The 23,999-nt window shown below is 41.2% G+C and overlaps 1 protein-coding gene across 2 annotated transcripts in view; it reads left to right on the top strand.

The window, feature by feature from the left end:
• LOC114481803 (ras GTPase-activating-like protein IQGAP1) overlaps positions 1-23,999 on the top strand; it is a 33,493-nt gene that overhangs the window by 8,569 nt on the left and 925 nt on the right. The window contains exons 3-36 of one of the 2 annotated variants that reach the window (XM_028476844.1): positions 3,571-3,727; positions 3,816-3,893; positions 3,970-4,046; positions 6,510-6,577; positions 7,601-7,714; positions 7,801-7,979; positions 8,056-8,143; positions 8,724-8,881; positions 8,951-9,035; positions 9,116-9,279; positions 9,781-9,941; positions 10,152-10,276; positions 10,349-10,512; positions 12,303-12,393; positions 13,362-13,529; positions 13,645-13,787; positions 13,859-14,029; positions 14,103-14,186; positions 14,332-14,403; positions 14,474-14,543; positions 15,122-15,486; positions 15,564-15,727; positions 15,812-16,036; positions 16,563-16,703; positions 19,241-19,325; positions 19,720-19,952; positions 20,014-20,146; positions 20,220-20,322; positions 20,859-20,994; positions 21,225-21,312; positions 21,389-21,598; positions 22,300-22,469; positions 23,306-23,428; positions 23,771-23,879. In XM_028476844.1, coding sequence (XP_028332645.1) covers positions 3,571-3,727; positions 3,816-3,893; positions 3,970-4,046; positions 6,510-6,577; positions 7,601-7,714; positions 7,801-7,979; positions 8,056-8,143; positions 8,724-8,881; positions 8,951-9,035; positions 9,116-9,279; positions 9,781-9,941; positions 10,152-10,276; positions 10,349-10,512; positions 12,303-12,393; positions 13,362-13,529; positions 13,645-13,787; positions 13,859-14,029; positions 14,103-14,186; positions 14,332-14,403; positions 14,474-14,543; positions 15,122-15,486; positions 15,564-15,727; positions 15,812-16,036; positions 16,563-16,703; positions 19,241-19,325; positions 19,720-19,952; positions 20,014-20,146; positions 20,220-20,322; positions 20,859-20,994; positions 21,225-21,312; positions 21,389-21,598; positions 22,300-22,469; positions 23,306-23,428; positions 23,771-23,879 — 4,702 coding nt within the window. The remainder of the gene's footprint in view (positions 1-3,570; positions 3,728-3,815; positions 3,894-3,969; positions 4,047-6,509; positions 6,578-7,600; positions 7,715-7,800; positions 7,980-8,055; positions 8,144-8,723; positions 8,882-8,950; positions 9,036-9,115; positions 9,280-9,780; positions 9,942-10,151; positions 10,277-10,348; positions 10,513-12,302; positions 12,394-13,361; positions 13,530-13,644; positions 13,788-13,858; positions 14,030-14,102; positions 14,187-14,331; positions 14,404-14,473; positions 14,544-15,121; positions 15,487-15,563; positions 15,728-15,811; positions 16,037-16,562; positions 16,704-19,240; positions 19,326-19,719; positions 19,953-20,013; positions 20,147-20,219; positions 20,323-20,858; positions 20,995-21,224; positions 21,313-21,388; positions 21,599-22,299; positions 22,470-23,305; positions 23,429-23,770; positions 23,880-23,999) is intronic. The other variant, XM_028476853.1, reaches the window with a different exon arrangement.

The raw sequence follows: 23,999 nt of genomic DNA on the forward strand, positions 1-23,999 counted from the left end.
TTTGAACTTTCTTTGTTTCTCTTTGATCTTTTGTTTGTTTGTTTCTTTTTTTACTGTTTATTCTTCTGCTTTAGTTTTCCTCAAGTTTTTCTCTTTCTCTTGTGTTTTAGTCTGTCTACAGTCTTTTGTTGGCCTTTAATTATTTTAGTCTTTTTTTTGTGTTCATGCTGTATTTCTTTAGTCTTTTTCCAGTCATTCGTATCTTTCTTTGGTCTTTCTTCAGTCTTTGGTCTTTCTTCAGTCCTTCCTGGATTCTCTGCTTGTTCTTGTGTTTCTCTGACTGCGTCCTTGGCCTTCAGACAATGTTGTCCTACCTTCATATCTTTGGTTGTGTTTGTTTTTTTAATTCAACTTTCATCAGATTCCACACAGTGTTCCCATTCTTGGGGTGGTTGTCGTTCCTGCGTGCGCGCATGCGTCTGTTTTCCTTGGTTATTGACATTTACTTCTCTGGATAAGTGGCGGGTGTGTCTGTGTTGTGTGTTTGTGTTTGAGAGGGTGTGTTGCTCTGATAAAGGAACCATTACTGCACTGTGTAAGGTTCCTTTCACTCTGTGAGTTTGTCACTGTGTTACTGTGTGTGTTTGGCTGAACGCTGGATGTGTGTGTGTGTTTGGCTGAAGGCTACGTCTGTTCCTCAGCAGATCGTCTGTGTGCAGACGCAGAGTCACTTCCTGTGAGGAAAGTTATTTCAGTTGGAAGTGAACCAATGTTTTCCAGCAGTGTGTGTGTGTTAGGTTCAGTGTGTGTTAGGTGCAGTGTGTGTGCGTGCATGTGTGTAACATTGTTCCATAGACCATTTGGGGGGAGTTTCAAGTACATATCATCATCTTTTTAATTTGCCTGAAACAATGACTCTTTATATTCTACGCTACATTAACTGGGAGCTGTGGGCATGTTTCTGTGTCACTGGTGGCTGATGGGAGATGGAGTCCCTCTGTGTTCAATAGATCATCTGCTGTCACAGTGATATATTTCACACTTTAACTGTAGAGACACACATCATTTTATCTTTCAAAATTAAACCATCAATTTTACAGAGAAAAATATGGTTTAAATGTGTGATATTATTGTCCCAAAAAACGAGCGTTCACTGAGCCTGTGATGTCGACACACACCTGCCTGGACCTGTAGTGTACGCACACACACACACACACACACACACACTGAGGCCTGTCTGTGGTCTGAAGGCAACATTAACACATCGTGCTTTACTTTGAAAAGCTCTGTGTGGAGGAGGGAGTTTCTCACAGCCGACGCCCGTGTGCAGGATTTACTGTGACTGAGTTTTAACACTTTAATGGAAACACACAGCAGTGTCACAAAGACCACGGCAATGGTACACAAAAAAGACACACGGACACACAACTTCAGGCACTACTCCAAAGGATACATAACAGCAAAAATACAAAAAAAAAACTCATAAAAAAGACTTAAAAATACCAAAATGATTTCTTTAAGATGTAAAACCGCAAGAAAACAACACAAAAAACACCCAATGGATGCAAACAAATGATGACAATACACAAAATTGCAATAAATTACTCTAAAATTACAAAAACCAATGACAAAGTCACAATTACACACAAAAACAAGAAGAATACACACAAAAAACACAGACAAAACAACTGCAGAAAAACCTGCAAAAGGACACAAAAGAACAGTAGAAATACAAAAAAGACTCACCCAAGACTTAAAATACCAAATTTAGTCCTTTAGGGCACAAAACAGCAAGAAAACTTTGAAATTACTCAAAAACTTAAAATACACAAAACGATGACCGAAAACACAAACAACTACACTAAAAAACAAGAAGAATACACAAAGACAGACACAAACTTAATAAAAATATGAATTGATTTATTCTTTGAAACATTAGTATTGATTTATACAATTACAGTTCTTTAATAGTGAGGTTGGTACACAACTTCAGAAAAAAACAGCAAACAGACACAAAACAACAAAAATTCAAAAAGAAAACTCATAAGATGCAAAATGGCAGGAAAACAACACCAAAAAATTACACAATTGACACAAACAAATGACGATACACAAAAAAACCCAAATGCATTAAATGAGTCAAAAATACACAAATCAACAACCAAAACACAGAAAACTACACACAAAAACAAGTGTAAATTCAGTCCAAGCAGGTTTATGTGTTCCGTGCGTTTCAAACACTGTGAGCTTTAGAGGAAATGAGACAAAACGATTGAAAAAGACAAGCAACAGTCAAAGCTGGACAGACACACAACATGATTGTTAGGAAGATGAAACGGCCGCTGCACACACTGAGAAACAAAGACCTGAAAGAAGGAAGACGTTGAGTCGCTGAGACGTCTTCAGAGTGTGAGACTCACAACAGGAATGTTTGACCTACAACTCACACAGTGTCAGAGCTCAGGAATGTTCAAAGTACTCAGAGGGTTAGAGAGAGTCAGTGGGAGCTGGTGCGTGTGTGTGGTGACTTGGTTAACGTGTGTGTGGTGACATGGTTAACGTGTGTGTGTAGTGACAGGGTTAACGTCTGTGTGTGTGTGTAGTGACAGGGTTAACGTCTGTGTGTGTGTGTAGTGACAGGGTTAATGTGTAGTGTGTAGTGACAGGGTAAATGTGTGTGTGTAGTGACAGGGTTAACGTGTGTGTGTAGTGACAGGGTTAACGTCTGTCTGTGTGTGTGTGTGGTGACATGGTTAACGTGTGTGTGTAGTGACAGGGTTAACGTTTGTGTGTGTGTAGAGACAGGGTTAATGTGTGTGAGTGTGTGTGTGGTGACATGGTTAACGTGTGTGTAGTGACAGGGTTAACGTGTGTGTGTAGTGGGTGGTGACAGGGTTAACGTGTGTGTGTAGTGACAGGGTTAACGTGTGTGTGTGTAGTGGGTGGTGACAGGGTTAACGTGTGTGTGCGCGCAATGATAGGGTTAACGTGTGTGTGTGTGTGTGTATGCGCGTGTAGTGACTAGTGCTGTACATTACCATGAATCTGATGGTACGATACGATATATCCTGGTATTACGATACGATATGCATTGCAATATCAATATATATAAATTTCACCTTTACAAGTACAAAATGGTATGAAATACAATTTTTTAATTTTTTTTAACCTTGTGAGAACAAGTAACTGGCAACTAACCTTAATTCAAGCAACGACATAAAAAACAAGTCGGCCAGAGGCCAGATATGTCTGTGCACCCTCCTTTACTTTATAGAATTGGTATCACTGTAAACACTGTAAACTCTAGAGTTTGAAATGAACTATAAACAGTAAAAATCTTGGATGAAGTGTATGAAACAAATCTCTTTCATGTCAAACACATCAAGTCATAGAAAACACAATGTTTGCCATAATCTGACTATAATATGATTCACCAAAAGAAAGGTTATTCAATACCAAATCAAGAACATATTCACATTCACTTCACAGCAAAACATCTCGTAGAAAGAATAGAATCTAAGCTTTTATTTGGTCCCAGTTTGGTGTCGATGTTCCCATTATCGATGACATTTTGAAGTGTTAACATAAATACTTATTCATTATTGTGTGTGCGTGTGTGTGTGTGTGTAGGTGGATGGAGGCGTGCCTAGACGAGGAGCTCCCTCCCACCACAGAGCTGGAGGAGGGGCTTAGGAACGGCGTGTATTTGGCCAAACTGGGAAACTTCTTCGCTCCACAAACCGTTTCTTTGAAGAAGATCTACGACCGCGAGCAGACGCGGTACAAGGTTAGCATCACCGCTAATCACAAGCACGAGAAACGGTGTTGACATAGCTCGATCTATGTGTTTGATGATAATATTTTTAATCTGTCAGGCTACAGGACTCCATTTCAGACACACAGACAACGTCATCCAATGGTTGAACGCCATGGCAGCAAAAGGACTGCCTAAGGTAACACACACACACACACATACACAAAAACATACAACTGATGGAAGTCATGTGATTTGATCTTGGTTTGTTTCAGATCTTTTATCCAGAAACCACCGACATCTACGACCGTAAGAACATGCCTCGCTGCATCTACTGCATCCACGCTCTCAGGTGCGTACGCCTCCAGGACCGCCACATGATCCTCACCGGTTAGCGACTAGCAGCTAGCCGCTAACGCCGTCAGGACGGCCAAACTTGTCAGTGGTTAACGGCAGGAGTCTGTCTCTTCCTGAGCTGTGGGTTTAGCATTTGTCAGCTACGCTAACTAGTCTCTAGACCAGTGGTTCTCAACCATGTGGAGACAGGACCATCTATGAGGGGGAATAAAGGGGATAAAGTCAGTATAATGATGGTCTATTGTTCTATGAATCTGTGATAACCACATTTATTTATTCATCTGAATGATATCCACTGTTATCCAGGAAGTTTAGTACTATTTGCGACATAGTATATAGTCATCTTAAAGATGTAAATGCTTGTTTTAATCAGAAATAAAATGGGTTAAAAGTGACCAAAAATGGTGGAAAAGGTGGTGAAATGGGATTTAAGAACTGCAGAAATTGGTTAAAAGTTGCAAATTAGAGTGGGTAAAAACAGACAGAAAGGGTTCAAAGCTGGGGTTTTTCAACTTTGTGGTTGGGGGGGGTCTCCTGGAGTGTAAATAGGGTCACCTTTATGAAAAATTTAAATAGATTTTTGAAATGTTTTAATTATGATTCTTTTTTTTTAAATAAAACACACAATCTTAAACAACTGTATTCTATACTTTCACTTTGTCAAATATAAATGTAGTTCAACTAAAATGCATTACAAAAAAGAATCTGAGCTGGCACAACTTGTTCCTAATCCTGTCTACTCTGTATTTGTAACACAGTATAACATACATGAGCAAAAAATTATTTGGGGTCGCCAGAAATTATTGATATAAAAAAAGGTTGAGAACCACTGGTTCCAAGTGTCAGTTTTGGCTTAAAAGTGGCAAAAATATAAGTAGGAACAATTAATGCAAATAATGGGCATGACAAATGGTAAATGTGGTTAAATTGGCAAAAATAAACATCAAATATAGTGAAAAGAGGTTAAAAGTAACAATAATGGGTCAACATATGCAACATTAGGTGGAAAAGTAGTGGAAAGAGTTTATTAGTGCTGAAATGTCTAAAATTGCAAAAAAAAAAAAAAAGGTCTTGAAATTTGATGGACAAATGTCGAGTCGAGGTAGTAATGTAGCAAAAATGCTTTAAAAGGAGCAAAAATATGGCAAGAAAAGTGATGAAAATGTGTTAAAATATGGCAAGTTTGGTGTAGTTGTAGAAAAAGGGTAAAAATGGGCTCAAATTGTTCAGAAAATATTCTTAGTTTCTTGAAGGCATCTGGCGACCCCCTCCCAGTGCCTGGTGACCCCAAATGGGGTCCTTCCCTAAGGTTGAGAACCCTTGATTTTGTGTGTGTTCTGTTTGTTGGAGTTGCTCTTTGTGGGTGTGTTTATTGTAGTTTTGTGTTTAACATGGACACAAACATAATCAGGCTGTTTTCGTCCCGACAAGGACAGAAAACTCCAGATTAACTTTAGTTTTATCAGATTATCCTCTTAAATAATCCTGTTGAAGTGTTTGTGTGTCTTTTGTTTTTGTTTCCTTCACTAGCTTTTTTGTTGTCTTTCAGCTGCTGTTTGTGTCTTTAAGCGGTCATGGTTCATTGCTGTGGTTTTTTGCATTTGTAGTGAGTCGTGTTGTGTGACTGAGCTCTTTGTGTGCGTCTGGAGTCGTGCCGTGTGTGTTTTTTTTACGAGGTGAGGGCGAGTGGTTTCTCAGCTTAGAGACATCGGGATGTGGAAGGTGTGAAAGAATGTGTTTAACCTTCAGAGGACGAACAAAGAGGAGCGTGTTCTCCACGTTATCACGAGAACACAACGAGAACACACAACCACACAAGGATAGATACAACAAAATGACTCACAACGACACCACAAACAGAATATAAAGTGTGTTACTGTGTTATTCAATCACTGAGATAAAAGTTGCTGACAAGTCAAAACAACGCATTTATTTAATCAAATGTGCAGCAAAAAAAGAAAAAAAAGAATGAATTTAATCAGAAAAAGAATGTGTGTAAGCAGTGTTTTTCAACCTTGGGGTCGTGACCCAATGTGTGGTCACTTGAAATGTCAAGAAAAATATAATTTTTGAACAAAAATATTTTAAAAAAATAACACATTACACAATACATATCAAACAACTGTATTCTATACTTAAACTTTATCAAATATAAATCTAGTTGAACTAAAATGCACATTTTAATAATGATAATGCATCAATTTTATATAGCACTTTTTTGGGACTCAAAGCCGCTTTACAGAATACAGAAAAATAAAGAAATAACAATAATTGTCTTTTTTTATCATTATAACACTTTATCATTATAACATTAAAAAACATGATCAAAAACTAATTATAGAAAGAAAAAAAACGTCCCCTGGGGCGCCAGGAATTTGTGATATAAAGTGAGGTCACGACCCCAAAAAGTTTTGAAACCACTGGTGTAATGTAAATAATGTAATGTGATCTCTTCCAGTCTGTATCTGTTCAAGCTGGGTTTGGCTCCTCAGATCCAGGATCTGTACGGGAAGGTGGACTTCACAGGTAGGAGTTTGCATGTTCTCTCTCATGTAAATCACACATTTTTCACATGGTTTCTGTTTTTCTATCATCACAGAAAACGTGGAATTCACTTTTAAGAACAGAAAAAGCAACGTGAACCGTTTGGGAAAAAAAACCAAAACAATTCAGGCTCCAGCATGACTTGTAAATTCCTCTCATTCATGTTTTAGAACAATAACACACATTTATACACTATTTTTCACCTGAAAACAGGATGAATGTCATGTCTTTCTCATGATTTCACTCAAAATCAGTGTTAATCTGGACTAACATGCTGCTTAGTTTTAGTCAACTAAATTAATTTAACATTTTAGTCAAATAAATAATGAATTTGTTTTTTTTTTATTGTAATCAAATGTTCTGTATTAATAACACACATTTTTACTTTGTCAGATGGATAAAATACAAAAACATGGCACATGCAGAAAGACAGAAAAACACACGGATGACAAAAATACACAAAGCGACTACAGTAACAGCAGAAAAATATACAAAACAAAGAGAACAATACCTAAAAGAAAAAATTACATAAGATAAGACAAATTAAAACAAAATATTTATTTACCCACTAGTACTGGGGTGCTTTTACTTTGAAGGTAATTATAATGTGTTCATATTTTTAAAGCAGAAAACTTTTATATTTAGAATTTTATTTATCATTTGTTTTTATTATCAATATGTATTTCTAAACGGTTATTTGAACCAAAAAGATTTATAAACTAAACCGCATGAAAATTGTTTGAGAAATGACAAAGTTATGATTTGTTTTAAATGTAAATGCATCGTTTTTAATGGAAACGTTGCCCTAAACAAGATGGCCGCCACGTAGGCACGTTGCTTAGCGGCTGCTACAGCGTGCTGACGTGTCTATATTTCCATAAGATATTCACGCTTGTCCCGCCTCCCACGTAACAAAAGTAGTTCTGATTGGATTTTGTCCCATGTGAACAAATTGATGATCTAATGATTTATTGATCTACAGTATTAATGGTGTCTTCCTATCAGAGGAGGAGATCAATAACATGAAGAGTGAGCTGGAGAAATATGGGATCCAGATGCCAGCATTCAGTAAGATCGGAGGAATTCTGGCCAATGAGCTGTCAGTGGATGAAGCTGCACGTGAGTTAACTCTAGTCTGACTTTAGTTAACCTGTAGAGTCATGTGACCTCACAGAGCCACGCCCCCTCCCCTTCCTCCTCCTCAGTGCACGCTGCAGTCATTGCCATCAACGAAGCGGTGGATCACGGCATTCCTGAGGGAACGTTGGTTGCTCTGCAGAACCCCAACGCTATGCTAGTCAACCTGGACGCTAGCGTTGCTAACCAGTACCAGGAAACGCTGTACCAGGCCAAGGGAGAAAAGGTGGCACGCTCACGCAAACGGGTACGGACACACAGAGACAGAGAGAAACACACTGGGTTTTTATTTTGAAAAGGCCTGACAGTTGTGTTTCTAACAGCAGATGGAGAACGTAGACGCAGAGAGAGACATTTATGATGAGCTACTGACACAGGCTGAGATACAAGGGAACATTAACCAGGTTAATGGTGAGTCTCACCTGGTTATTAGCTAGTGCTAACTAATGCCCCTTTTTGGTCCTGATACCGATACCCAGCTGCATGGTATCAGCCGATACGATACATGCCGATACCTGTGTGTTTATAAAAAGATAGAAGCAGGTCCGGGCCTGCGCGATTACCAAACACGGTGGATTCTTATTTGTTTGTGTTTGGTGGACTGGGCATTGAACGTAAATGGTATCGGTGTTAAAAGTTAGTAGTTTGTATTGACCGATACCGATCCAGCCTTCAGTGCCCCCGATATAGCACTAACGTCTGGATTGGTATCGGCACATTATTATTAACCAACACTCCCTAACTAACCCATGTCCACAGTGGTCCTGGTTAATAATAATTAACTAGTTAACCCATGCTAACTAACCCATGTCCACAGTGGTCCTGGTTAATAATAATTAACTAGTTAACCCATGCTTACTAACCCATGTCCACAGTGGTCCTGGTTAATAATAATTAACTAGTTAACCCATGCTAACTAACCCATGTCCACAGTGGTCCTGGTTAATAATAATTAACTAGTTAACCCATGCTAACTAACCCATGTCCACAGTGGTCCTGGCCCTGCGGGCGACTGAGGACGCCCTCCTCGAGGGAGACGAGGACAAACTCCTGGAGTCGTTGAAGCGTCTGAACATCCAGAACCTGCAGCATCAGAACAAAGGCTGGTACCTGAAGGAGCTGCAGGGGGAGCGGGAGAACAAGGAGCAGGTGGGGAGTTAGGTTAGTTCATGGCTTAGTTAGTTGGTTAGCTCACAGCAGGTGTCTGTGTCCTCTTAGGTGTCTCCTGGGGAATCGCTGACCAAAGATGAGCTGCAGAATGGCGTGGACTCAGCCAATGAGATGTCTGAAGGTTTCTCTAAGAGTGAGTGAACTGTCCTCCTGCTCGCTGTTGTAATGGTTCCTGTGGGCGTGTCTAATGTTTCTGTGGCTGTGTCTAACCAGTGCTCCAGGCCGTAGACAGGATCAATGAGGCCATCAGAGTGGGCGTGGCTGAGAGGACGGTGACAGAGCTGATGAATCCTGATGCTCAGCTACCAGAGGTTTATCCCAGAGCAGCTGAACTCTACCAGAGGGAACTGCTGAGTCTGCAACTACAGAGCCCGGAGGTATGGACCAATCACTGCACAGCAGTGCCAACCACGCCCTCAGAGGGAGGGTGGGTGGGATGGGTTGTTTTTAGTTGTTTTGTGTCTTTGTGTTGTTGTTGTGTGTTGTCTTTTGCGTTTTTTGGGGCACCCGTGCCTCAGTGGTAGAGTGGATCGTCCAATAAACAAAAGGTTGAGGGTTCTAATCCCACTCTAGCCAAGTCATTTTCTTTGTGTCCTTGAACAAGACACTTCACCCACATTGTCTAGTATGAATGTGGTGTATGAGGGAGTGTTGGTGGTGGTGGGAGGGGCTTATAGTTCACTTCTGTCAGTCTGCCCACGGCAGCTGTGGCTACAGTAGTAGCTTACCATCACTATGTGTGGTGGGAAAGAATAATGCACATCAATGTAAAGCACTTTGAGTGTCTATTATTTTTATTTTTGTAGACTAAAATGTGGTTGTGTCTCAGGGATCTCTGTGTGTGTGTGTTACTAATAAAGTGTGTGTGTGTGTCTCAGGGCAGTCTGTCCCACCCTGAGCTGCTGGTTGCCGTGGAGATGCTGTCTGCGGTGGTTCTGATGAACGAGGCCATGGACGTAGGAGACAGAACCGCTCTGTGGAAGCAGCTCAGCAGCTCCGTCACTGGGCTCAGCAACGTGGAGGACGAGTACGCACAGAGGTGAGCGCTCAGGCTCCTCCCACATGCCCTCAGGCCCCGCCCACACAACGTGAGCAAGACGTGAGTGAGGACAAGGAAACCCGGTGTGAGAAAGTGAAACAAAGATGCGTTCTGCACCTGAGGGGAAACTAAATTTGAGAAATTTTCAAATGTGTTTAATCGTGTGAAGGTGAATGTGATGGTGACGTTTCCACGGTAACGTGTTCTCAGGTACATGGACGAGCTGATGCGTCTAAAAGCTGCCAGCAGAGAAGAAGGATGTGATTATCTGAGCTGGAACGACATCCAGGCCTGTATCGACCAGGTCAACCAGTGTGTGGTGGAGGAGCATGAACGTACGACACACACCCACACACACACACACATATACAGTACGCAGGTTTAATCGAGTGTGTGTGTGTTTGCAGGCATCGCCGCCATCGGCCTGATCAACGAGGCTCTGGATGAAGGAGACCCATTAAAGACTTTATCAGCTCTACAGAATCCTTCAGCAAAGCTCAGTGACGTGGATCAAACCGTCGCACAACATTATCACGACAAACTGCTAGAGGCACGCCGCGAGAAGGCTCACGTAAGATACACACATCATACACACAAAAACACAACAAATGCACACAAAACACTAACGGAAACACAAGAAACAACAACAAATACTGTATGAACGAAACGACAACAAAAACGCAAGAAACAACAAAAACTTTATAAATAACAAAAATGCACAAAACAACACACGGAAGAGTACGAAATTACATTAAAATGACAACAAACAAAGTTAAACTCAAGGAACCACAACCAATGCACATAGAACAACAACAAAATGCAAGAAATGACATCAAAAATGCACAAAACCACAAAAAATGCAGATAAAACAACAAAAATGCAATAGACAACAAAAATGCACAAAAGAACAACAGAAACTCAAGACATAACATCAAAACGATAACAAAAACACACAAACCCACAATAAATGCACATAAAACAACGACACAAACTAGAGAAACAACAACAAAAATGCACAAAACAGAAAAGCAAGAAATGACATTAAACCCATAACAAAAACACATAAAATGTACATAGAACAAAAACATTAGAAACAAAAAAATCACAAAACAACAACAGAAGTGCAAGATACAACCAAACACTAAAAAAATGACAACAAAAATGCACAAAACCATGACGGAAATGCACAAAAATTCACTCAATAAATGCACAAAATTAATCAAAAAAACACTGATAAACACAAAATCGCAACAAAAACACAAAATGGCTCTAAAAATTCACAATTAATTAAAAAACACACAAAGTAAAAGTAGAACAAAAGCATAAGAATGTGAACCTTCATACATTTATCTGAGTTGTTTATAGATTGTGACTTTTTAGTTTTGTTCATGTTTTGGATCAAACTCAGTAAATGTAATGTTTTAAAGAAGCTGAATGCAGTGAGTGTTTAAATGTGAGAGTAAAGAATGAAAACCAACCAATAAAAAGCTTCAAAAACCGGTTCCTGCTGAAGGATATGTAACAGCTTTATTAAAATATACAAATATTCAAACTATGAGCCTCTAACGTTTTACATTAAACAGTCATGAGACAGTTCATTAGAGGCTGAATCACATCTAAATCTACCAATGATTTTAATACTTTTAATATTTTACTGCTGAACAATTTTTAAAGGATAATTTTTTTCTTATTCTTTCATCCCTTTACATTAAAATAATTTCAGTTTAAATTTTATCTGCAACAGACTTGTATTTAGAAGTGTATTAGTTGTTTTTCTTTCTTCGAGTTTTAGCATTTTTCTTACTTCCTTTTTTTACACAATTACACAATAACAGAATAACACACACACACACACATATTAAGTGGGCGACTCACTCAGCTGCAGAAAGGCATATTGTGGCACACACCGCCATCTACAGGCAGAGTCATGTAATGTCATGTCAGGTGATTATTACATGTTTTATAGAAAATGTTACTTTTGGTACGGTTTATGTTTTGCCTTTAAATAATCTGTTCTTTGGTTTTATTTATTTTATTATCATCCATTGTTAGTTTGCAGGCTAATAAAGACCTATTTTCTATCAAAACAAATACTGTATATTTATTTAGCATATTTCTTACTGTCACAGGAGGAATAACTAAAGCATTGAAGTGTAGCTGTTTTTATTCAATGTTATGAATCTAAATGAAAATATATCTTTAGAAAAATTTAACTGGAAGTTGTTGTTTTAGCTATAATATTTATAAATATTTTTTCCTGGATATTTCTGCTTAATGAACAATACAATGAACAGACATGATGTTAGCCTATCAAGTGCTTTCCTACAGTGTGTTTGTGTGACCTCTGACCTCTCCGTACAGGAAACCCAGGACTCGTCTGCCGTGCTGTGGTTGGATGAGATCCAGGACAGTATTTTAAAGGCTAATCAGGACACACAGGAAGCCTTTATGTGTAGGTTTACACACACTAAAGATGTACACTCTCCTGATTTAAGATAATGAGATAACAGGTTCCTCCTGGTTAAAGCTAACAGAGCTAACAGGTTCCTCCTGGTTAAAGCTAACAAGCTAACAGGTTCCTGTTGGTTAAAGCTAACGAGCTAACAGGTTCCTGTTGGTTAAAGCTAACAGAGCTAATGAGCTAACAAGTTCTCCCACTCCTGCTGGGTAAAGCTTACGAGCTAACAGGTTCCTCCTGGTTAAAGCTAACGAGCTAACAGGTTCCTCCTGGTTAAAGCTAACGAGCTAACAGGTTCCTCTTGGTTAAAGCTAATGAGCTAACAGGTTCCTCTTGGTTAAAGCTAACAGAGCTAACAGGTTCCTCCTGGTTAAAGCTAACAGAGCTAACAGGTTCCTCCTGGTTAAAGCTAATGAGCTAACAGGTTCCTCTTGGTTAGAGCTAACAGGTTCCTCTTGGTTAAAGCTAACAGAGCTAACAGGTTCCTCTTGGTTAAAGCTAAACAAGCTAAGAGGTTCCTCTTGGTTAATGCTAACAAGCTAACAGGTTCCTCTTGGTAAAGCTAACGAGCTAACAGGTTTCTCTTGGTCAAAGCTAACGAGCTAACAGGTTCCTGTTGGTCAAAGCTAACGAGCTAACAGGTTCCTCCTGGTAAAAGCTAACGAGCTAACAGGTTCCTCCTGGTAAAAGCTAACGAGCTAACAGGTTCCTCCTGGTTAAAGCTAACAAGCTAACAGGTTCCTCTTGGTTAAAGCTAACGAGCTAACAGGTTCCTCCTGGTTAAAGCTAACAGAGCTAACAGGTTCCTCCTGGTTAAAGCTAACAAGCTAACAGGTTCCTCTTGGTTAAAGCTAACGAGCTAACAGGTTCCTCCTGGTTAAAGCTAACAGAGCTAACAGGTTCCTCTTGGTTAAAGCTAACAGAGCTAACAAATTTTCCCTCTACTCTGTGCTTGCTTTCAGTCTCTCAGGCGATGCAGGGCATCAACAAGGCGGTGGATGGAGGCGACGCCGCTCAGACTCTCAGCGCTCTGAGGAATCCTGGAGCGGGACTCTACGGGGTCACCTCGGAGTGTTCTCAGACCTACCAGGACAACCTGTCTCAGATTAAAGAGGAGAAGAAGAAAGAAGGTGGGAAAATGTTTATTTACAACTACAACGTATTAATGGAATCATGAACAGTGGAAAAAGAATGTAATCTTTTAATAAAATAGTGGTATTTGTATAAAGTCTGTAATACTTACAGGTGACAATGGAAGTGAGTGGGTGAAGCACTGGGTTAGAGGCGGCCATGATTTTTACTACAACCTGCTGACGGAGGAAGGAACCTGGAAGGAACCGGAAGGATTCGTTCAGAACAACACGCAGCTCAACAAGGATGATGTCCAGGTACCGTCACACTCCAACGCTTCGTCATTTTACCTCCAACACTCCAGCTATAACTCCGCCCCCTCTGTCAGGGTGTGGTCTCGGGCGTGACCACCGCCTACAACCGTGAGCAGCTGTGGTTGGCCAACGAGGCGCTGATCACCAAGCTGCAGGCTCGCTGCCGAGGCTTCCTGGTGAGGAGGGGCCTGAAGGAGAGGATGGACTTCCTGCAGTCCCAGGAACCAGCTGTGACCTGCATCCAGGTGAGTAGCCTTAGTTGCTCCGACTTCAGCTGTGCTGTTCCTGTTGTTGATCTGACCTAAGCTCCGCCCTCAGGCTCACTGGAAAGGCTACCAACAGAAGAAGAAGTTCAAAGACCGCAAACAGTTCCTCAAAGATCACACGGACGAGGCCATCAAGGTGCGTCAATGCTAACTTTGATTGTAGTCTGCACAGACCCTTCAAAATAAAAGCACACCATCCTTTAGCTTTTAGATCTTTGAGGTTTTCCTACGTCACATTTTTGGGTCCCAAACCACAAGCTGAGAGCCTTTGTGTTTCTCAGATCCAGTCCATGGTTCGAATGCATCAAGCTCAGAAGAAGTACAATGACCGTCTGAAGTACTTCAAAGATCACGTGAGTGGAGAACTCTCGCAGTGGTTGTTCAGCACTTCCTGTGCTCATCGTCTCCATCTTTGTCCTTTAGATCAAAGACGTGGTGAAGATTCAAGCGTTCATCAGAGCCAACAAAGCTCGGGACGACTACAAAACACTGAGTATGTCAGATGTCTTTATTTAAAGCTCTGTCAGCCACCAATATGACACATACTGACACCTACAGAAACATACCGACCATTACCGACAGATACCAACACCTACCGACCGTGGCTCAGGTGGTAGTGGGTCGTCTTCTGATCGAGAGATTGAGGGTTCGATCCCAGTACCTGACTATGTGTCGAAGTGTCCTTGGGCAAGACACTGAACCCTAAGTTGCTCCCAGTGGTCGACTAGCGCCTTGCATGGCAGTCCTGTCCCACTGGTGTGTGAATGTGAGAGTGATTGGGTGAATGAGCTGATGTATAAAGCGCTTTGAGACTGTTTCAGTGGTGATAAAGCGCTATATAAAATCAAGTCCATTTACCAAAATCAAGTCCATTTACCGACAGATACCAACAACTACCGACCATTACCGACAGATACCAACACCTACCGACCATTACCGACAGATACCAACACCTACTGAAACAAACCGACCATTACTGACACATACTAACACCTACAGACACATACAGACACCGACCTTGTGTCTCATCACATCTGGTCTGATCTTCCTTACTGTGAAATGTGTCCTCAGTTAACGCTGAAGACCCGCCCATGGCGGTGGTGAGGAAGTTTGTCCACCTCCTGGACCACAGCGACCAGGACTTCCAGGAGGAGTTGGAGCTGATGCGTCTGCGTGAGGAGGTGGTGAAAAACATCCGATCCAACCAGCAGCTGGAAAATGACCTGAATCTGATGGACATCAAGATCGGCTTGCTGGTGAAGAACAAGATCACGCTGCAGGAGGTGGTGTCCCACAGCAGGAAGCTGACCAAGAAGAACAAGGGTCAGCTGTCTGACATGATGATGATGACCAAGCAGAGAGGAGGTCTGAAGGCTCTCAGCAAAGAGAAGAGGCTGAAGTTGGAGGCCTACCAGTACCTTTTCTACCTTCTACAGGTGACCACTGGGACCACACTGGGAAACGTTAGGGCTTTGTGGAGCTTCATCCTGTCCAAACTTCTCCTTCTTCACAGACCAACCCCACGTACCTGGCCAAGCTGATCTTCCAGATGCCTCAGAACAAATCCACCAAGTTCATGGACTCTGTGATCTTCACCCTCTACAACTACGCCTCCAACCAGAGGGAGGAATACCTGCTGCTCAAGCTCTTCAAGACCGCCCTGCAGGAGGAGATCAAGTGAGACTACTCCTCCTGATCCCTCACAGACCTCCTAAACCCTGACCCTTCCCTCCTCTCTGTGTGCTCCTGAACCTTCTGCAGGTCCAAAGTGGACCAGATGAAGGAGATTGTCACGGGGAACCCGACCGTCATCAAGATGGTGGTGAGCTTCCACCGAGGAGCCCGAGGTCAGAACGCCCTCAGACAGATCCTGGCTCCGGTGGTGAAGGAGATCATGGACGACAAGACGCTGAACATCAAGACTGACCCGGTGGACATCTACAAGAGCTGGGTGAACCAGATGGAGACGCAGACCGGAGAGGCCAGGTCAGACCTCAGAGAACATGCAACTGGCTCACATGTCACGTGCTCAGCCAAACACTAACGATTCTTAAAAACCAGTAACTGATTAGTCTTGGAGCAGGATTTCCCATTGAACGAAACCACACACAAATAACAAAAATACATAAAACTGACAGAAAAACAAAAACATTGTGTAGCCTTTTCGTATTTCTTCCAAACGCCCCGCCCCTTTTCCCTTTGACCTTGCTCAGCCAGGGCTGCTACTTGCTAAGCTAACTTAATATGTGGGACTGGTCTCTGTCGTTTGGAGTAGAAGACTAACACAAAACAACAACAAAATACACACAAAAAACAAAGTACATAAACACATGCAACACAACTACAAAGTTACACAATAACATTAAAAACACACAAATTGATGACAAAACTGACACCAAAAAACATCATAAACCGAGAGTGTTTGGATTCTTTCTGACAGTCCTTAAACACCTCTTAAAGTGTGTGTGCTGGCAGTGAACAGACACAGAGTGTGTGTGTGTGTGTATTACAGTAAGCTCCCCTACGATGTGACCCCAGAGCAGGCCATGGCTCACGAGGAGGTGAGGACACGTTTAGAAGCTTCCATCAAAAACATGAAGAGCATCACCGACAAGTTCCTCTCAGCCATCGTCGTGTCCGTTGACAAGATCCCGTAAGATTTGCACACTTTCAAACGCTTTACACACACTTTTCATCACTTTTATTTGTTTTTAACCGTTTCATGCAGGGTGTCCGCAGGGTCTTAAAAAGTATTAAAAGTTGATCAATCAATTGTGGGAAAATTAAGGCCCTTAAAAAGTATTAAAAAATCTTAATCTCGATTTTCTGAGGTATTCAATTTTATTGGCATTCTAGCTTTCACTCTGTTGCGTACTCGGAGCTAGATTGTCTCGGGACCACACGTGTACAGGTGCAACGTTACGTGACAGCGAATGTTCTGGTGCTAAAACAGACGAGAAGAAAACAAAAATGGGAGGAAGACTGGGCTGGTGTGTAGCTCAATGGGTTGAGCGCCCGCCCCATGTACGGAGGCTATAGCTCCTCACCTGCAGCGGGTCCAGGTTCGATTCGCGGCCTGGGACCCTTTCCTGCGTGTCATTCCCTGCTCTCTCTAACCCCCTTCCTGTCAAGCAACTGTAACATAAAGGCCACTAGAGCCCAAAAAATCCTTTAAAAAAAAAAAAGAAAAAAAAAAAGACTGCTGTTGTCCTCAGACAGCAGCAGCTGTCGATTTCTGTGGTCCAGACAGCAGCAGCTGTCGATTTCTGTGGTCCACCAGCAACACGACCACCTGGTAACATTTCCAACACAAACAACGGATGCGCTGCCGTGTCATGAGATATATCTTGTTGGGAGAGTATGGAGGCTATATTAAATAATTGTTTGTTTCTTTAATGGTGTTTATGATGTTGATTTTGTTTAGTTAACACTTGTCAGCAGAAACATATGGAATTGTCATTGGTGTTGACATTGGTGGTCTCGATTAGCACCGCCCTGTCTACCCAACCCTAGTGCTCACGGCACGTCACTGTGTGTGTGTGTGTGTGTGTGTGCGCGCGTGTGTGGGAGGCATTTATGGTGCAATTTTATGTTTGAAACGTGCTACATGGATACATTTGATTTCAATGCCTGTGTATTTCAAGAGCAAACAAAAGAAATTCATAAATGTCATACATTAACTCAGGCGTGTGTTGCTAAACTGAATGTGAGGCAGTTTGTCTCTGTCAGTATGGATGGTCCCAATGTTAATTTACCTAATTTGTCAAAGAGCTGGTGGACACAGAGAAGCTGATGGAAAGCAAATCACACAATCTCAGGCACATGTCCTAAATTTTGATCATGTTGTAATAAGTTCTTGTTTTCTGCCAGTTGGCCTTGAATAACTGTTGTTGCTTGTTGTGACCTGAGGGGAATGTCAATAAACCTGCCTTTAGTTTAAGTTATTCTTTCAAGTTTTATTGCTTCTCAGCTTTCATCATTTCTGTTAAATTGCAAACTACAACTGTTAAAGATGTGTTGCTAACAACAGCTTAAAGTGGCGACAAGGTCTTACATTTTTTTGTAAGGTTTTTTAAAAAGTCTTAAAAAGGTATTGAAATTAATCTCAGGGTTCTTGCATATACCCTGTTATACCAAATATACACCATTTGCACTTGTTTGTATACTCTTTCGTCATTTAAATAACAGTTTTTCTTTTTTTTATTCCAGTTGATCAGGTAAATGACCATTTTTAGTAAAATTTGATTTGCCATATTAAGTTAAATTTTTTTTAACCTGTTTTCACTTATTCCTCTTCTTTTATTTTTTTAAAATGGATTCTCCACTGTTTTTACAAATGTGGCCTAAAATCTTTGAAATGCCATTAGTAGATTTATGCCTAACAAAACACAGTATTATACACCATATTAAATTTATTTCCTTTTAGAAATGGGACTACTTTACAGTTTTAGAGCCTGTGTTCCTCCATCTTGATATCACACGATTGATGATGTCACACGGCCCCACTGCCTGTAAACATCCCATTGTTTTCTATTGGAGTGAAACATTCAGCCTGATTTTTAGATCATTTAGCAGCTTTTTGGTTGATCTAAACAGGAAAAGTTTAAGATGTTGTAAACCTCCTTTGTTTACAGAAAGATGATAAAATAAATCCGTGACTGCAGGGGGTGACAGTTCCAACTCTGAGGTTTGGTAGTTGACAGTGAAGCAGAGAAGAAGAGCTCTCCTAAGGGACCTTTACTTTCCCTTAAACAGTACGCACCGCTTACACGCTCAGACTGTTCAACAGTCTGTGATTTTCTCGCTAACACTCAAATATTGCTAAAAAGGTTTTATTCTTCCATGAGGAGGTTTTTCAGATGTTTCCATGGAAACACTTTTTCACAGGACGTGATGTAACTGGTCAAATGACCACTTTCTGAAAAAACATGGCGCGGTACATGTAGAGAGAAGAGGAGACCCAGACATTTCTTAGCATTAGACTTAAAAATGATTTTTGCCACATTAGACGTGAAACACCAAAGGAATGCAGTGTTCTAAGGAGGTTTGGAGTGTCCATCTTCCTGCAGAAAGATCTCACAGGATGAGATTTCACCAGGGTTACTAGGCTTCAAAACAAAACTATTGAAATATTGCTTTCATTTTGTAAAAAACTGTAAAGGAAACACATCTACCATCTGTATGTGTCAGGTACGGGATGAGGTTCATCTCCAAAGTTCTGAAGGACTCTCTACATGAGAAATTTCCAGATGCGACTGAAGACGAGCTGCTGAAGGTGAATCATTCAATGATCAAATCCTCTTTTTTTATTGATCATCTGATGATGATGATGATGATGGGCTGGTTCTGCTGTGAAAGTATCTCCTAAAGTCTGGATCGTTGCTCCTCTTCTCTCTCTCTGTGCTCTACTGGTTTTCCTGCTCTCTTCCATCAGCTCCGTCTTTCCCACGCTGGGCGGAGCCTTAGGTGAGCCTTCCTTCTCTCTGCTCCTCGGCGTCCATGTTTCTATGTTTCCATGTTTCCTTTCCCTCTGAAACCTAAACCCCACGTCACTGTGACGCTGCATTCTAAAGTAAAATAACCTCCTTAAAGCGACAGGCGCGTCACACTGGTTTAAGTTCAGAGGTCACGTTCTGTTCTCTGAGTGTGTGTTTGTGGGCCCGTCTCAGATCGTGGGGAACCTGCTCTATTACCGCTACATGAACCCGGCCATTGTGGCGCCGGACGCTTTCGACATCATCGAGGTGTCGGCAGGGGGTCAGCTGACCATGGAGCAGCGCAGGAACCTGGGCTCCATCGCTAAGATGCTGCAGCACGCTGCCTCAAACAAGATGTTCCTCGGAGACAACGCCCACCTTAACCCCATCAACGAGTACCTGAGTGCCTCACACCTCAAGTTCAGGTCAGCCCCGCCCACCCATAGGCTCCTCCCTTCCTCCTTCTCTAACTCTAAAGCTCCACAGGCGTTACTTCTTGTCAGCGTGTGACGTCCCGTCTCTGGAGGAAAAGTTTAACGTGGACCAGTATTCTGACCTGGTGACTCTCACCAAACCGGTGATTTACATCTCAATAGGAGAGATGATCAACACACACACGGTCAGTACACGCTAACACACACACATCACATCTGTGTGTGTCTCATTCTAACATCAGTGTCTTGTCCAATCAGCTGCTGTTGGACCACCAGGACGCCATCGCTCCAGACCATAACGACCCCATCCATGAGCTGCTGGAAGACCTGGGGGAGGTTCCTACCGTGGAGGCTCTGATTGGTCAGTGTCCGTCTGTGTCTGATTGGTCTGTAGATAGAATAGAATAAGTTAGCATTAGATTAGGATTACTGGATGAGATTTTATTACAACTTTGTTAATACTTCAAAAAGATGTGATCTACCAGGTTGGAAGTAACAAAATAAATAAACAAATAACAGTAAGTATAGATAGAATTGGAAACACTAATATAAGATAGGATAATATTAGGGACACCATGAGTTATGTAAACATTATGTAAACATTGTGTAAAATCTAGATAATATAAATAAAACTAATTAAAAAGATAAATAAAATTGAATTTTTCAGTTTTTGATTCTCATGTAAACAACATTCCAGCAGTTCAACTCAGACCTTAATTTATTATTATTTATATAATTTTTATTATTATTATTATTATTATTATTATTATTAATAATAATAATAATAATAATAATGACTTTGACTTAAGTTCTCAGTAAAGTATCAGCTCAAATATTATGGGATGTTTCTATTGGTTCTTTAAGTGTGTGACTGTGTAGTGTGTGTGTGTATTTTAGGTGAGAACCCCCTCCCTGCAGACGACCCTAACAAAGAACTAATGGGTAAAACTGAAGTTTCTTTGACTCTCACCAACAAGTTTGACGTCCACGGAGAAGAAAATGCAGAGACAGACGCAAAGACTTTACTGCTGAAGTAAGTGTGGGAACCAGAGGAGGAGGAGGGGGTGGGGGAGGGCTTCTTAGGGCCACTTTCTGTATTTTTAGTAATTTCTAGTTTATTTTGTGTAGTTTTTGGTGTTTTTTGTTTAATTATAGTTTTTAGTAAGTTTTGTAGTTTTTTGTGTTTTTTTTTTGCTTTTTGTGCTATTGTTGTGTTTTGTGTGTTGTGTCTCTGATGTCCCCCTCATCTCTGCTGCGTTTCAGCACCAAACGTCTCATCGTAGACGTGATCCGGTTCCAACCTGGTGAGACTCTAACTGAGATCCTGGAGTCTACAGCCAGTCCAGAGCAGGTCAGTGTGACCCTGAGGACCAGGCTGTCCTCGCCCTCCCGCTCTCCGCTAAACGTTAGCGCTGCTGTGTCCTCAGGAGGCTGAATACCAGCGAGCCATGCAGAGACGAGCCATCAGAGACGCTAAGACTCCAGAGAAGATGAAGCAGGCCAAGGTGGTGGTGGACGATAGTCTGAGTCTCCAGGGGAAGAAAGAGAAGATCTGCTCCAACCTGGAGAGGCTCAGTGAGCTCGGGAAGGTCCACCCACAGAGCAGATACCAGGACCTCATCAATGACATTTCCAAGGTCTCATCATCATCACCATCATTATCATCACAGGGTCACAATTGTGATCGCGTAAATCATGATTTATTACAATTATGGCAAAGTTGTAATTTTTAAAATCTGTTGCTGTCATAATCATAGTTAAGTCATTATTGAGTTTAGATAATTAACTTTGTAATTATAATTATTACCATGAAAATTCTACAAAATTTGTCAATTATGATTTAATGCAAAACTGGGTAACCATGTTATAGTTTTAACAATTTATTAAAACATGTTTCATATCAAGCTTTCACACATTTTAGCATTGAAAAAAATATATATATAAATATAGTGGTATAGTGACACAAAAAAGGCTCAAATGCCAACACCATAAATATTAAAATAGATAGCAAAGAAATTAAATCATAGATATTTGTTTTTAGAGTGTTTTCCAGCTGATTTAAGACCCGCTATCATAAATATAAAAATAACTTTTATTAGGTTATTTATTTCAGGCTTGGTAATTGTGATTGTTATTGAACTTTAATAATTGAGAATGTAATGCTAATTGACTTTCTGAGAATGAAAAATATTTGTAATTGGATTGTAATTAAACATGGGTAATTGTAAACATATTTGTAACTGAAAAATGTAATTGAGCCCAATGCCACATCATGTCACATGAGCTCAGGGAGGAGGGGGAGGAGCTAACCCAGATGTTTGACCCTATCCTACTGCAGGACATCAGGAACCAGAGGAGGTACCGTCAGAGGAGAAAAGCTGAGCTGGTTCGACTCAATCAGGCCAACGCAGCGTTAAACTCTAAGGCCTCGTTCTACAGTGAGCAGAGTGACTACTACACCCGTTACATTAGGTCCTGCATGGAGGGGCTCAACAGCAAGGCCAGCAAGTAATAAAGCTCTTCATCACCATCATCATCAATATTATTATTACATCAGCATCCTGTTTGTGGGTGTACTGAGTGAACGGCGGGATCTGACCACACACTCCTTAAAACATCCTGAAACACTTCGCATAATGCTGTGTGATATAACAATATATATATATATATATATATATATGGTAGTGTGATATAACTTTATATATATGATAGTGTGATATAAAACCGTCTAGCGTACAATATAACCCTCTATGGTTTCTATGACTAATGTCTGTGTTCTCTGTAGTTAAACATGAGGAATCAGGCTAATCTGCTACTTAGCAGTAGCATGTTCACGTCACCCAGTGATACTAGTTTACAGCACCATTAGAGGAACAGCGGCTCCCTGTCCACGTGACTGATGTAGGTCCTCTTTGTGTAGCCACCATCAGCTATTGAAGCCACGCCCACTGGTCAAATCCAGCCTAAATCTACATCATTTAACACCGGACATGAGCATTAAGTGTTTAGTTTAGAGATACAAAGACATACACATTTACACATGTGACAACAGTATACTGTGTGTAGCAAAAGTCATAGTCATATTCCTTCATTGAGAAGATTCTTAAAGGAGAAGTACCATTTATTTTTCCATATGGCACAGCACTAGCACTAGCGCACACAGAGCAGCTGCTGTTAGACTCAGACTGGTCGTCATGTTATCCAGTGATACAGTGAGCACAGATGTCGTAAAAATGAAGGCGGAGCTTCATCTGCAGCATGTTGATGAACAGGAGGTGTGGTCACCAAATGTATTAGTGACCAGTTGAAGCACTACACTGACTCTTTGATCTCTTTAACCTCAGGTTGTCTAAAAAAGCTGGAGAGGCTAAAGCAAAGAAAAGCAAACAGGTTTCTCAGAAGTACACGGCCTCTCGCCTCCATGAGAAAGGAGTCCTGATTTCTATCGACGACCTGCAGCCCAACCAGTGAGTTAGGCCCCGCCCACTAACACACACCTGCTCAAACTGTTTTTATTGATTTGATATTGGTCATTAGTGGAACCTGATCACAGTACTGGCAACAGACCATAATCAGGAAGTGTTAGGACAATGTGTTTGTGTCTGACTGTAAAGGTTAGAGGTCGTGTGTGTGTGTGTGTGTGTGGTGTGTGGTGTGTGTGTGTGTGTGGTGTGTGTGTGTGTGTGTGTGTGTGTGTGTGTGTGTGTGTGTGTGTGTGTGTGTGTGTGTGTGTGTGTGTGTGTGTGTGTGTGTGTGTGTGTGTGTGTGTGTGTGTGTGTGTGTGTGTGTGTGTGTGTGTGTCCCCTCAGGTTTAAGAACGTGATCTTTGAGATTTCTCCGTCTGAGTCTGTGGGTGTGTTTGACGTGAAGGCAAAGTTTATGGGTGTTCTGCTGGAGACGTTACCGCTGGAGTACCAGGTGAGCCTCAAACTACACAACATTAACAACACATGTGTGTAACCATTTATGTTTTCTATGAAGAATGAACGAGTGTGGAAAAACAAAACACACAATGATGCAATACGACAGCGATTATGT

Source organism: Gouania willdenowi, chromosome 3 (genome assembly GCF_900634775.1).
Source record: "Gouania willdenowi chromosome 3, fGouWil2.1, whole genome shotgun sequence".
Taxonomy (NCBI): Eukaryota; Metazoa; Chordata; class Actinopteri; order Blenniiformes; family Gobiesocidae; genus Gouania; species Gouania willdenowi.